General features: G+C 34.3%; 1 protein-coding gene across 1 annotated transcript; it reads left to right on the top strand.

Moving 5' to 3' along the window:
* The first annotated feature begins 465 nt into the window (after positions 1-465).
* On the top strand, positions 466-3475 carry LOC139875995 (histone deacetylase HDT1-like). The gene is made up of 10 exons (XM_071863292.1): positions 466-540; positions 1317-1387; positions 1489-1734; positions 1825-1837; positions 1919-1963; positions 2035-2186; positions 2599-2661; positions 2764-2854; positions 2949-3069; positions 3198-3475. The coding sequence occupies exons 1-10, from the start codon at positions 528-530 to the stop codon at positions 3256-3258; spliced, it is 876 nt and encodes a 291-aa protein (XP_071719393.1). The 5' UTR covers positions 466-527; the 3' UTR covers positions 3259-3475.
* The last annotated feature ends 11264 nt before the right edge of the window (positions 3476-14739 follow it).

Here is a 14739-nt window from a genome sequence, read left to right as displayed (position 1 = left end):
GTATAAAAGTTAGGCAGAAGAAAATCAATTCTAAATTTATCTTTTGATTTACACTTTTAAAACAGACAACCAATATTATCTCTTATGATTGGATGTAGATTGTTTAATATATATACATTTTAGGTGTTTGATGAAATGTTCAGCTTACGAGTTTATTAGTCGAACTCTGTGGTTTCACGGGTCATTAAACTAAATGACTTTAGCATTTACGTTCACTTAATACCTAAAATATATCATTAAATTGTTTCAGTTAAACAAACCCGTGGTTCTACGGGTCATTTCACTAGTTTTAAATTATTTTTTTAATGGAATAATTTATAATTTATTTTGGTCGAAATATTTTGACACTTGTATTATAGTGGTCTGCGATACAGCGAATCACATCTCCCACCCCGCTATTCCCCTCCCTCTGTTTATAAACTCTCTATTCATTCTGTCTAAACCCTAATTTTTTTTTTTTTTTTTTTTGTGCTCTCAAACAAATTACACACTTCTCCTCCTCCTCTGTCAAATCTGCTGTAATCACAATGGAGTTTTGGGGTAACGATTCTCATTTATATCATCTCAATAGTTTACACTCATAATCATTGTTTGTGCATATGTATCGATACAATATTTATACTGTTTTTATGCATAATTTGTTGTTATAATGTGCGATTGTGTTTTTGTTACGTATATGAGCTTCGTTATTGCTTCAGAAATTAGTAGTAGTGTAATGTAATGATTATGTATGTAAGCGTTTGCAACTAGCTCTGTTGTATCTTAGGTTTTGATATCGGTATGTTATTTTAGGGTTCGCTGTTGCTTCAGAAATTAGGGTTTGATATTGGTAGGTTATTTTAGGGTTTCTTATTGTTTTAGAAATTAGGGTTTGTAATGTGACCTTGTCAAATTTTTTGGAAATTAGTAGGAATTTATTAACTGTTCATATGTTTGTAAATCTTTTGTTGTTTTTTTAGCGATTGTTATTGTAATTTATTACAGTATTCATTTTGATATATGGTTATTTGATCTTTATTTCTGGTTCTATTGATCTGTACATTTAGTATACATATTACTTTCAGGTATGGTGTTGATGTTAGTGTGTACATATGAACTGGTGCATAATGTACAATGTTTATGAACAATTAGCTGATCATCTAACCTGTATAAAAAGTTTATTGAATGTTTTCTCTAAATTTCATCTTTAGCACTTTGCAATTTACAGTTGTATCTCAAATTTACTTAAAAGTTTTGATGACAATTTTACATATATATGCTTTTTTCTTTGTAATGTTATTATCATTGTTATATCTACTATTTTGTGTTTGATTTAGGTGTTGAGGTTAAAAGTGGCCAGCCACTTGAAGTAAACCCTGGTGAAGGCAAATTGATCCATCTGTCACAGGTGCTAAATAATAAAACAATCATAATTTTATATTGATTTTATATGATATGTTATTTTTTAATAAATTAATCATATATTTAACTAAACATATCGGTTTACAGGCCTGTCTTGGAGAAATCAAGAGTAACAAACCAAGTGAATCTGTTTACTTGCACGTTACCATTGCTGAAAAGAAATCTGTTCTTGCAACACTTTACCCTGAAAGGTTACCACAACAACTGTTTGACTTGGTGTTTGACCAAAACTTTCAGCTTTCACACAACTGGAAAAATGGCAGTGTGTATTTCTATGGATACAAAGTTGACCAGCCCACTGATGAAGATGAATATCCTTTTAACAACCACATTGTTTTGTATATATTGTTAGCTGCATTTTATTAAACTTATACTTTGTTGACTTCTTTGACCAATTAATCTTTTTGATGTCTGATTACTGAGTCTGAAGATATGGGTTAGTATTCATTTGCAGCTTATTTTTACTGTTTAGTAAATTCTTGCTCATATTATGTTTTTTTTTTTTTTTTTTTGACAGATTCTGAAGAGGAAGAAGAGGCTCTTAGGCTCCCGGTTATTTATGGTACAAAAATTGTTTTAATTAATTCTGTGCATTTAAAATTTAATTACTTATAATGTTGTTCCCTCTGCCAGGTCAGCATGAGGATAATATAGTTAACAAGAAGGATGGTAAGCAGAAGGTGAAGATTGTGGACCCCAAAAAGGATAAGAAAGCTGACTCTGATGATTCCAACTCTGACAATTCTGATGATTCGATGTCTGACGATTCTGATGATTCTGATGAGGTTTGTATGGTAATTCTTGAAGTCAGTTGACTATTATTGACCACCGTTGACCGACATATTCGAGTCACTTGTGGCATAATAGGGTGTCAAAAGTTCAATGTAGTAGGTCAAAGTTGGATTCATTAGTTTAAATTCAGATTGTACTCAATCAGAATTTGTTAAATAGGTCAAATACAGTCAAAGTTGGTCAACGTTTGACTAGTCTCTAACTTGGCCAATTAGTGCAAGGTCCTGACCGACTAACTCCAACTAGCGAATTTTACAACATTGGCTAATGAATTTTGACCACACTTTTGAATTGTGATCATGTGTATATAAATATATAAATAGAGTTTATAATTATATGTGCACAAAAAATATAGAGTTTATTATGTTGTTGATGAATTTTCTTTATACTTTGTTGCTTTTATAGGATAATGAGGATTCTTCTGACAGTGATGACGATAGTGATGAGGATGAAGAGACACCACAGAAGGTTCGGTGACATTTTTTTTTTGTTTTTTTTATTATTTTTTAATTTTTGTGAAATGATAGGAAGTGTTCTTATTATATCTATACGTCATTTTTACTGTTATAGCAACAATCTGAAAAGAAGAAACACAATGAGTCTGCTATTAAGACCCCTAGCAGTAACAAGAAGGCAAAAATGTCTACCCCTCAAAAGACTGGTTAGTTTACTTTCTTAATTTGTTTTTAAGTAATGTATGAAATTGCAAATATTGTTTTTTATATGATTTTGTTTTTGTAATAATGTTTTGACAGAAGATAGCAAGAAACCACATGTAGACACCCCACACCCATCAAAGAAACCTGCAAACAAGTCGAACCAGAAAAGTCCAGCTTCTACATCTGATGGTGCTCATTCGTGCAAGTCTTGCAACAGGTATTCATTTATTATTATTATTGTCCAAAAGATTCTTTTTCTTTTGATAAATATAACTGAAAATAATTGAAATTTATATACAGAGTATCTGAATATGAATCTGATGTTAAGTTTTGGTTGTTTTTTAGGAACTTTAAGTCGGATGGTGCTCTTAAGTCTCACAATCAAGCTAAGCACGCAAGTAAATGATGAGAGGTAATTGTTCAAGAGAGTAAAGAGGGTGGCTGATTTTGTTAAGAAGTTAATGGAGGGTTTTTTTTAAGAAATTAGTAGGTTTTGTAAAGCCATCCTATTATGTTCTGAAGTGTTGTGGAGAGAACTAGGCAATTATGCTTTATGCTCTTACTACATTAGATGTTGGATTTTTGTTACTAGATTTGATGTCTATGATTCTACTTTTAATGCATCTTTTATGATGACTAGAAAATTCCTTGAATTTGAGTATAGTATGACGAATATTCTGTGATGGTTAGGTAAGGGTTGGAAACAGCGAACGAGTAATTCTGTAGCTGCGTAGCCGATTCAACCCTCATATTAATACCTGCACGATTTTGTAATCTCTTAAACTCCTAGATTGAGGGAACACAAGTGATATTAGAAGGCAACCATCTCTCGAAAACGACAACAAATAAATGGATTAATGAGTCTAAAAATATCAACAATGTCAATCTTTCAATGGTTTATACGTCAATCTTTATTTATACACCACTAAACATTTTTAGATGTTACGGAGTACATTTTTACAATTTATTTGATGATATACACATTAAAAATGATGTACATATCACTCTCGGTGACTTAAAATGTCAATAAATACAAGTTACAGAATACTAAATATACAAGTAATTTTGAACCACTTTTTCTCTCGCTTGAAGCGATGGCTAATATCAAACGTCTACTACATGAACACATTGGTGGTCCTTGGATGTGGTTACGGTTTAATAGTGAAGAAGCATGGAGATTGTTCAAGTCAAATGTCTCATTAAGTGCATTGTTTTCGGTCATTAAAAATGTAGAAGATGATTTAGTGATTAATGAACGTATGATTTGGATATAAATGTCTAGGCTACCAACATGTGCTTGGAAATCTGATGCGTATAAGAATGTTGTTTCTCAATTTGGTAAGTTTAAATTTTTTGAGAATGATAATTCGAAACCATCAAGTGTTGGGAGATTATTCATATCAACAACAAAGAAAGAATTGATCTCTGGAAAGAAGATTGTTAATATTCGACGTGTACCATATAATGTTTATGTCCAAGAAATTAAGATCTTTTTAAGAATTACTCAAATTCTGACAAAAACTTCCCATGAAGATTTTATCGATCAACATAAGAGTAGGAGGAGATCAAACAAATTTGGATTAGAGATCTATGTTATTATCATAATGTTTTATTTTTGGGTATTCAAGAATCCAAAATGACACGTCTCGATTACTTTGGATTGAAAGCTTTATGGGGTAATTATAGATTCGATTTCGCGTGTAGACGTGTAGTTTGGCAAGGGGTATGTCTGGTGGTATCATATCAATTTGGGACTCGAATCATTTCGTAAAAGAAAACATTTGAAGTGATGATAATTTCTTCATTGTTCAAGGTAAATGGTGTAATTCGAATGAGACCACTTATAGGATAAATGCTTATTGTCCTCAAAACACTCAAGCCAAAAGCCGATTTATGGAGCAGAATCCAAGTGTTTAGTGAAACACATATCGGTTCGTATGTAATCTTTGGTGACTTTAATGAAGTTATATCGGAGGAAGAGATGTTTGAGACTTTATTCAACTCTAATGAGGCAGCCACGTTTAACAATTTGATTAATCATGCGGGCTTGATCTTCCAATAGGTGGTCGCATGTATACTTGGATGAATAAAGTTGGTATGAAAATGAGTCTCATTGATAGATTCTTGATATCTCAGAATGTTTCGAATCGTAATCCAGATATTCAAGTCAAATTGAAGTTGTTAAAACAAACTCTTAAGCCTGGATCAAGAACAATAAAAATTGTGAAGGTTCCCATAAAAAAACTGCCGGTGATTTTAGTGTTATCAACAAACATTTTAGTTAATTGGGATTTACTTGAAAACAAGAGTAATCAAGTTATACTTAATAACGGGTTTGGAGAGTGTTGCATACATGCCCGTAAGAGTTAACTTGATACTGGTATGGAAATTGTGGTATTGAAAATGTTCAAATTCCCACCATTTTCCAATAGGTGTGCATGAAAGGTTGTGTTGATTCATCACCCCATTTCATTTCATATATATATATATATATATATGAGATATGAGTTTTGCTTTCAGAAAAACACATACACAGAAACATACAGATTCTCTAATAATTGATTTTAATTTCTTCTTGTTTGGAAATAAATTCGTTCTTGTCTTATCCCAATTAGGATTTCGTGTAAACCCGAAGCTTGAGAGGGGCGAAATACTTAATTAGGAAAGTGATTCACGGTTCAAGAACCAATCCATGATTATCAATCCAACCCCTTTTTCTAACAAACTAATTAAGTATTCGGTGATAATCGTAAGATGAACCGTTGAAGACATGGAATTTTAGTCGGAATCAAAGGATAATCCTATTGGGTTGTTTGAATAGGATGTAATCGTACATTTGTACGGCTTGATGATTCTGGGAAAGTGATATGTTTATCACTTTTTTAAAAGTAACAGGCAACGGTTGGTTTAACAAAGCAATACACATGCTTGTTTATTGATTGGTTGAAAAACTATTGTGATACATAATTAAAATATAGAAAATACTTTTGGTGTGATTTTGCGTCTACAAACAGAAAGGAAAAAGATGAAATTACAAGTGCATATGGATGGACTAGAGAAAGTAAGAGTACACAGTATCCATTCCAAATTGTCGCCGTCCTTCAAAATCGACGCCTGGAATCGACGGTCGCCGGGCACCGCGACGGCGTCGATCCCAACGTCGATCTCCACCATCCGTGAACCGACGGTGAGTAAATCTAGTCGTTTGAGTTTGAATTTTTAAAATCTAGCCGTTTAACAGCTAGTTTAGTTTTTTTTTTTCTTTTCTTTTCTTTCTTATAAATACAACACTTTTTTTTCTCATTTTACACACAACTTTATCTTTATTTATCATTTTCTCTCTAAAATATTCAAATTATTTACCATTCAACACAACTATATCTTTTTATCATATTTTTATCTTTTTTATCACAATATGTCGTCTTCTTCGAGTTCTTCCGGCGACTCATTCACAAACTATACACTGAAGATGAAGTTAACTCACGTCGTTATATACATCGAAATCATTATGAAGCACACGACGTTTGATGGACGATTATTTTGACGATGGTTGCAAATATACAGATGAAAATTTCAAACGAAGATTTCGAATGCGGCGACGTGTATTTCTTAGGATTATGAATGATATTCTAAGCTACTCAGCAAATTCATTGCCTCATTATTTTAGATGGTTTCATCAAAGAAAAGATTCACGTGGTAGGTGGAGTATTAGCCCATATATTAAGATGACAGCCGCACTACGCCAGCTAGCATACGGTTATACACCGGATGCGTTGAATGAGTATCTTCAAATGTCTGAACGAGTTGGACGAAAATCTCTACAAAACTTTTGTAAGTGTATCATTGATGTATATGCTAACGTCCACCTAAGAGAGCCTACGTTGCACGACATTCACCGTTTGTATTAAGGTCATGAAAGGATTCATGGTTTTCCGGGCATGTTGGGTAGTGTAGATTGTATGCACTGGGTATGGACAAAATGTCCGGTTGCGTGGAGAGGACATTATATGCGAGGCGATCACAATCACCCAACTATTATGCTTGAAGCAGTCGCCTCGTATGATAATTGGATTTGACATGCGTATTTTGGTGTGGCGGGTTCAAACAACGATATTAATGTGCTAAACACTAGTGACTTGTTCAACTCAATGCTTAATGAGGAAATGCCCGACTGATATCGGCTAAAAAGTCACGTTTTCATCTCGGTATTAAGGCCCAAAAACAATAAAGTTCCAAACTTTATCGCCAAGATACCCGCTTCGTCGGTTAAAATTGAAGAACAAGTGATTACGAAGACGGTGCAAAAAGAATCAAGAAAATCGGAGCTAAAACGAATATTCTAGAGCGAAAACGGTGAAAGACAAGAAATCAAGATACGATCCAGCGAATCAGCAAGCCAAACAGCTTGCCAAACGGGCTGCCAAACGGCCTGCCACACGCCTAAGTCAAACGGCCACAGCAAACGGGCTGGTCTAGCAAACGGCCCCTGCACACGGCTTGCCAAACGGCCTGCCAGCCGTTTGCAGGCAAAATTCAAGCTTATTTAAATGGTCTTTGTCATTCATTTCAACAAACACTCCAATTCACTTCTTTCTCTCTCTTTCTACAATATTAGTCATACTTTCAAGGTTTTCAACTCCGTGCGGGAAACCTAGTACTCGGAGAAGAACGCCGAAGATTGTATTAGGAGCGGTCTGGAGTTTGAAGTTGTCACTTTTGTATTCGGAACTCATTTAATCTACTGGTACTTCTATCATTTGTCTTTATATAAGGTATTCCATTATTATGCTTTGTGATATCGTTGCCATGATTAGCGAGTAGTTATCTTTAGTGTATGTTATGATGTAGTCAGTTATAATGCCGAAATTATATTATGGTTTGTGTATGTTATCGAGATGCTTTCCGATTATGCTTTGAACTCAATCGATTTTCCAACTAATAGAACGTAGTTATTGGCTCTGTTATTGGGAAGTCGCGAACCGCAATTCAGAGTACACTATCTGTGTCACCCCTTGGTAAGAGAAGTCTATTGGATACAACGTAAGTTTGACTGAGGCACACCGGTTGTAGTAAGTCCACCGAGCCTTGGATTTCGACTGAGGACTCTTTCGTAGTGAAACATCTAACTACTCCCCTAGCACATTGTCGGTCCTAGACCATGCTAGTGTAGTCACCAAGCATATAAACTTCGTACGTGCAAGCTGAAGCACAATGGTTGTTGTAAGCTGTACCTCTGCTAAGTAAGGCCATGAACCCGGTAGTGCTGATTAGTATACTTCACCATAACGTGGTCTCAGACATTGCACCCCACTTGAGGGATTCTTGGTTAATTAAGGAACTGTTTATTCGAACACATAAAGGATTGGACCGTTAGGATAACCGAACGTGTTCATAGAGGTCAACCTTGACTTAGCCATGGTGTTCTTTATGGTTGAACTCTTTTTAAGGGCCTAACTACCTTTTAAAACCCAATCATTAACGAAAGCATCAAGGTACATCACGTCTCTCGGAAATGGAAAACCCCGTATCCTATTGTGCTTAAGAAAGTTTAGACCATTGTGGAATGTTAATACGTCACCCAACCAAGTCGCTCAATTGGATGAGCCGTCCGAACGTGTATGCCTGTAGTCAGACTGCACGGGCATCGGGGGTAAGGGACGCAGTTGTCTATTCAGAATCTTCAAGCCTATCGTATTACCCAGTGACATGTCTTATGACAGGGGCGTTTAGGACTAGTGTAGTAAATACAAGGTCACTGCCTATCCATGAGCCAGCATTCCATAATCCCGGCAAAGTAACTGACGAAATCATAGCATGCACTTGTTTTAACCTTATCTGAGTTACAAATTTTATCGTATTTACTTTAATTTATCTTATAAACTAGAAAAACCCAAAATTAGGTAACAAACCACTACTCCTGCACCTTAGAATTATCTTAAGCTTTAAATATATGTTCGATTCTACTGATATCTCAAAAATACGACCCTAGATCATACTTCCCTTACTCATAATAAGGAGTAGTAAGATTTAGGCCCCGCTAAATATAAATTTAAAACTATTGCTCCCTCTCTTGGTAGTTGATTCTGACGCCTTGCGACCTAACGACACCGCATAAACAAAACCATCCATTTCGGCCATATCACCGACGTTCCTTATCACATAAACGGTTTTCAATACAGAAGAGGGTACTATTTAGCTGACGATATTTGCCCAACATGGGCGGAATTTGTTAAGGGATTTTCAAGTGCCGTTGACGAAAAACGTTCTTACTTTACAAAGAAACAAGCGGGCGCTCGCAAAGATGTTGAAAGAACTTTTGGGATCCTACAAGGTCGTTGGCTATTCTTCAGCAACCCACAGTCTTATAAGGTGAATATAATGAGACAATTAATGTACACGTGCATCTTAATACACAACATCATTATCGAAGAAAATTGATACAACCTTGCTGAGAACGATTGGGTAGTTGAGCCCGTTCAACATATACAACGTACTTGGATCGATAGGTGCGACGCTCATGCTAGAAGAACAAGAGAGTTACGTGATAGAGAAGTGCATGAAAGCTTACGATCTGATTTGGTTGAACATTTGTGGGATCTTCGAGACGACTTATGAATTTTAGGAGACGAATTATTACGTTATCTAGTTTATTTTATGAATGTTTTAAATAAATGTAATCTAGTTTATTTTATGAATTTTAATAAATGTAATGTAGTTTATTTTATAAATTTCACTTTTTTTATTATATTAAATTAATTCAAATACAATATTAAAAATCAATTAAAAAATAAAAAATAAAAATTGGACACTGAAATTGACACTGTCATGGACACTGTGGACACCTTCACCTTACACACTGTCAGTTAATTTCAGTGTCCAAAATGGAAGCTGAAATGGACACTGAGAAATGGACATGGACACATCATGCTCTAATACATCCCAATGAATACGTCAGTGGATTATACACATGCATCAATACAATCAAGTACACAATTCTTTTCTTTTTCTCTATTGAATTACGATACATAGGCGGAGCCAATAGGGTAGCCAAAGGTGGCAATGCCACCCTAACAAATTTAATAAGCCCATTATTATATATAATAAAATAAAATTTGTATTTATAGTAGTTCCATCAAATCTAACAAGTCTCCTCAGTTGGCCTATATTATTGATAGTCAGTTATAAGTGTTGAACTTTAGATTCAATGAGTCTGTAACGGAACTCCTTCGACTCAGTGTTGCTTTGGACCCAAGAAAGCCCTTCTATAGAAATGATATATGTAAGTTAGCAAAAACGTTCTATCCTTTGGACTTTACAGAGCAGGAATATATTCGGCTAAAACATGATTTGTAACATTATGAGCTATATGTGCCTAATCATCCAGAGTTAAATAAGGTTAGTATAATTTCCGAGTTATGTAAAGGGCTATGAGAAACTGGAAAGTCATAACTATATCCGATGCGTGATAGATTAATTCCTCTTATGCTAACATTCCCCGTTTCAACCGCAACAAATGAAAGAGCTTCTTCATCTATGAAAATTGTGAAATCGACATTTCGTTCTAGCATGAGTGATGACTTTCTTAAAAATTGTTTGATTCTTTACATTGAGAGGGATATCGTTGAAACTCTTTCTATAGATCAGATAATAGATGATTTCGCTTCAGAGAAAAGTAGACGTGTCAGACTTCAAATGCCCAAGGTATATTGTTTTAATTCTTAAATAACTTAATTTTTAATTTGTGTTTATAAATACTCTTATGCAACTTGTAATGACCCGTCTTTTTCTGTTAATTTATTTTAACGCCCGTCTTTTTTTATAGATAATATCTTTCATCATCTAAATTCGTACCCTCCGTTGATTAGCGTTTTTAATATTTTTCGTTATTTAATTATAACATCTCTCGTTACCCTAGCGTTTTTAAAATAATTCGTTTGATTAATTCACGCACCCGTTTTAAACTCGAGGGACCAAAGTTGCCAAGGGGTCAAACTAGTTGACTAGGTCAACTAGTCAAACTCCACCACCACCACTCATTCCATTCACCCACCTCTTCTCTCTTTTCTTACTTCCATTTTTTCTCTCAACTCACACAATCAAAGATTCGTCATCTATTTCGGATCTAGGAAGCTCATCACAAAACAAATTACATATTTGGAATCCTTGCATCTTCCTCTACAACTTGATACCAATTTCATCTCTTTTGGGTAAATTTCTAAAAACTCTAGATTTATTGTTCTTGATGTTCTTGAGTTGAAATGGTGTTAGTTAGTGTCTATGGCTCGAGACTAGCATGAATATGTGATTTGGTTGCTCGATCTTGTTATTTTGGTGTAACTAGCATGAACTTGAAAATGGGTGTGTTTAATCTTGAGTTTTGGATGATTAAATATTGTTATTATGTTAAAGTTCATGTATTAAATGTGGTACTAGCATCAATAGCTACATTTTGGTATGTAGGTTGACTTGGAAAGACTTCATTAACATGATTGTTGATTTTATGATTTTTGGTTAGGGTTTGATAGACTTAAAATGAATTATTGATGCATTAAATGCTCCTCCATGTTGTTGGTAAGTGTTTAGTTGTATTGTATGTTTAATTACCTTCGAAACGACATATCGTATGTGTAAATTGGATTTCCGAATCATCCTATGCGTTTATGGAATTGAAACATTAAATAATGAACATTCAATAATCATTCGACGAGGTTTTAGTTGTTGTTAATGATGAATTTGATTGATGATATGTGTTTAGTTGTTTTCCTTGTTAAAATATCTTTCCAACGATGTATGGTATGCGTTTTTAGTGTTTGCAGTTCATAAATTGTGATTTGGTGAAGTCTGGCTCGACTCAAACACTTGAAACAGCCCAGGAATCAGCTCATGCCCATTTTCGCGGCGCGACCATCATTTGGCGCGGCGCGGCGTTCGCCGCGTTTGTGGGCGGTTCAATTTTCCTTTTTCACGTTAAATTATAACTATGCTACGCGCCTCCGATTAACATGTAACTTATTCTAACATGCTCATATATGATTAATTAGCTCAGAAAAATTGTCCGAGACCCGACCCGAACGTGTTGACTTTTTCATTGACTTTGACTTGACCAAAGTTGACTTTTATTCAAACTTAACCAATACCTTGTTTAATCGTTATAACCATTCCTTTATACTTGATTCTTGCATGAAACTTGACAACGTGACTTACATGCTATATAATCGAGTCGTAACGAGCCATAGGACTAATTGAACACATTTCGACCGACCTTGTGTCTTACCCGGTAATTGATACAAATTATTTGTTTAGGTCAAGGCTAAGCAACTTTTATTTGCACAACATTTAATTACAAGTACTTTGGCATGCAACTACGGTGAGATCATAGTCCCACCTTTTCAACAACTTTTACTCTTTAAATTTTGGGATGAGAAACATATACGTATCATATTTTTATGCTTTGCACACAAGTACGAAAACAAATATTCCACGTGCGAGTTAGAACAAAAAGGCCTCAATTCAATTATCATTAGTTACACTTGCAGGGTGTAAACGTGAACTTATGTTGTGTGGATCCATAAGGGCTTGACAAGCCCTCATTCGAACGGCTCGCTACCGTTAGCGGATAAAATATAGGTTCTAACACTATGGTAACCGGGTTCGTAAACAGTTAAGTCTTGATAATTGGGTGCTCCACAAACGTACAACAACTTTGGAATGCAAACGATTTGAATAATCAAACTATACAAAAATCTTGTGGTTCAAAAACAACGTTTACAAACACACCTATGATTTCACCAACGTTTTTCGTTGACAGTTTTCTATATGTTTCGCAGGTTCATACTTGGCTACTTGATACATGCTTCCGCACACTTTGATTACTTGCTTGGGGTCAAGTGAAATGTCCCGTTCTTATTGATTAAAAACGTTCCATATTAATTGATTTCGTTGCGAGGTTTTGACCTCTATATGAGACGTTTTTCAAAGACTGCATTCATTTTAAAACAAACCATAACCTTTATTTCATCAATAAAGGTTTAAAAAGCTTTACGTAGATTATCAAATAATGATAATCTAAAATATCCTGTTTACACACGACCATTACATAATGGTTTACAATACAAATATGTTACAACAAAATAAGTTTCTTGAATGCAGTTTTTACACAATATCATACAAGCATGGACTCCAAATCTCGTCCTTATTTAAGTATGCGACAGCGGAAGCTCTTAGTATTCACCTGAGAATAAACATGCTTTAAACGTCAATAAAAATGTTGGTGAGGTATAGGTTTAACCTATATATATCAAATCGTAACAATAGACCACAAGATTTCATATTTCAATACACATCCCATACATAGAGATAAAAATCATTCATATGGTGAACACCTGGTAACCGACATTAACAAGATGCATATATAAGAATATCCCCATCATTCCGGGACACCCTTCGAATATGATATAAATTTCGAAGTACTAAAGCATCCGGTACTTTGGATGGGGTTTGTTAGGCCCAATAGATCTATCTTTAGGATTCGCGTCAATTAGAGTGTATGTTCCCTAATTCTTAGATTACCAGACTTAATAAAAAGGGGCATATTCGATTTCGATAATTCAACCATAGAATGTAGTTTCACGTACTTGTGTCTATTTTGTAAATCATTTATAAAACCTGCATGTATTCTCATCCCAAAATATTAGATTTTAAAAGTGGGACTATAACTCACTTTCACAGATTTTTACTTCATCGGGAAGTAAGACTTGGCCACTGGTTGATTCACGAACCTATAACAATATATACATATATATCAAAGTATGTTCAAAATATATTTACAACACTTTTAATATATTTTGATGTTTTAAGTTTATTAAGTCAGCTGTCCTCGTTAGTAACCTACAACTAGTTGTCCACAGTTAGATGTACAGAAATAAATCAATAAATATTATCTTGAATCAATCCACGACCTAGTGTATACGTATCTCAGTATTGATCACAACTCAAACTATATATATTTTGGAATCAACCTCAACCCTGTATAGCTAACTCCAACATTCACATATAGAGTGTCTATGGTTGTTCCGAAATATATATAGATGTGTCGACATGATAGGTCGAAACATTGTATACGTGTCTATGGTATCTCAAGATTACATAATATACAATACAAGTTGATTAAGTTATGGTTGGAATAGATTTGTTACCAATTTTCACGTAGCTAAAATGAGAAAAATTATCCAATCTTGTTTTACCCATAACTTCTTCATTTTAAATCCGTTTTGAGTAAATCAAATTGCTATGGTTTCATATTGAACTCTATTTTATGAATCTAAACAGAAAAAGTATAGGTTTATAGTCAGAAAAATAAGTTACAAGTCATTTTTGTAAAGGTAGTCATTTCAGTCGAAAGAACGACGTCTAGATGACCATTTTAGAAAATATACTTCCACTTTGAGTTTAACCATAATTTTTGGATATAGTTTCATGTTCATAATAAAAATCATTTTTCTCAGAATAAAAACTTTTAAATCAAAGTTTATCATAGTTTTTAATTAACTAACCCAAAACAGCCCGCGGTGTTACTACACGGCGTAAATCCGGTTTTACGGTGTTTTTCGTGTTTCCAGGTTTTAAATCATTAAGTTAGCATATCATATAGATATAGAACATGTGTTTAGTTGATTTTAAAAGTCAAGTTAGAAGGATTAACTTTTGTTTGCGAACAAGTTTAGAATTAACTAAACTATGTTCTAGTGATTACAAGTTTAAACCTTCGAATAAGATAGCTTTATATGTATGAATCGAATGATGTTATGAACATCATTACTACCTTAAGTTCCTTGGATAAACCTACTGGAAAAGAGAAAAATGGATCTAGCTTCAACGGATCCTTGGA

This window comes from Rutidosis leptorrhynchoides, chromosome 11 (assembly GCF_046630445.1).
Source record: "Rutidosis leptorrhynchoides isolate AG116_Rl617_1_P2 chromosome 11, CSIRO_AGI_Rlap_v1, whole genome shotgun sequence".
Classification (NCBI taxonomy): domain Eukaryota; kingdom Viridiplantae; phylum Streptophyta; class Magnoliopsida; order Asterales; family Asteraceae; genus Rutidosis; species Rutidosis leptorrhynchoides.
This window is presented reverse-complemented; position numbering and strand designations above follow the sequence as displayed.

Bases quoted from the DNA above. Each gene is read 5' to 3' on its own strand.
- LOC139875995 (XM_071863292.1), top strand. The intron at 1,388-1,488 runs GTGCTAAATAAT...ATCGGTTTACAG, and splicing joins AATTGATCCATCTGTCACAG to GCCTGTCTTGGAGAAATCAA. The intron at 3,070-3,197 runs GTATTCATTTAT...GTTGTTTTTTAG, and splicing joins TCGTGCAAGTCTTGCAACAG to GAACTTTAAGTCGGATGGTG.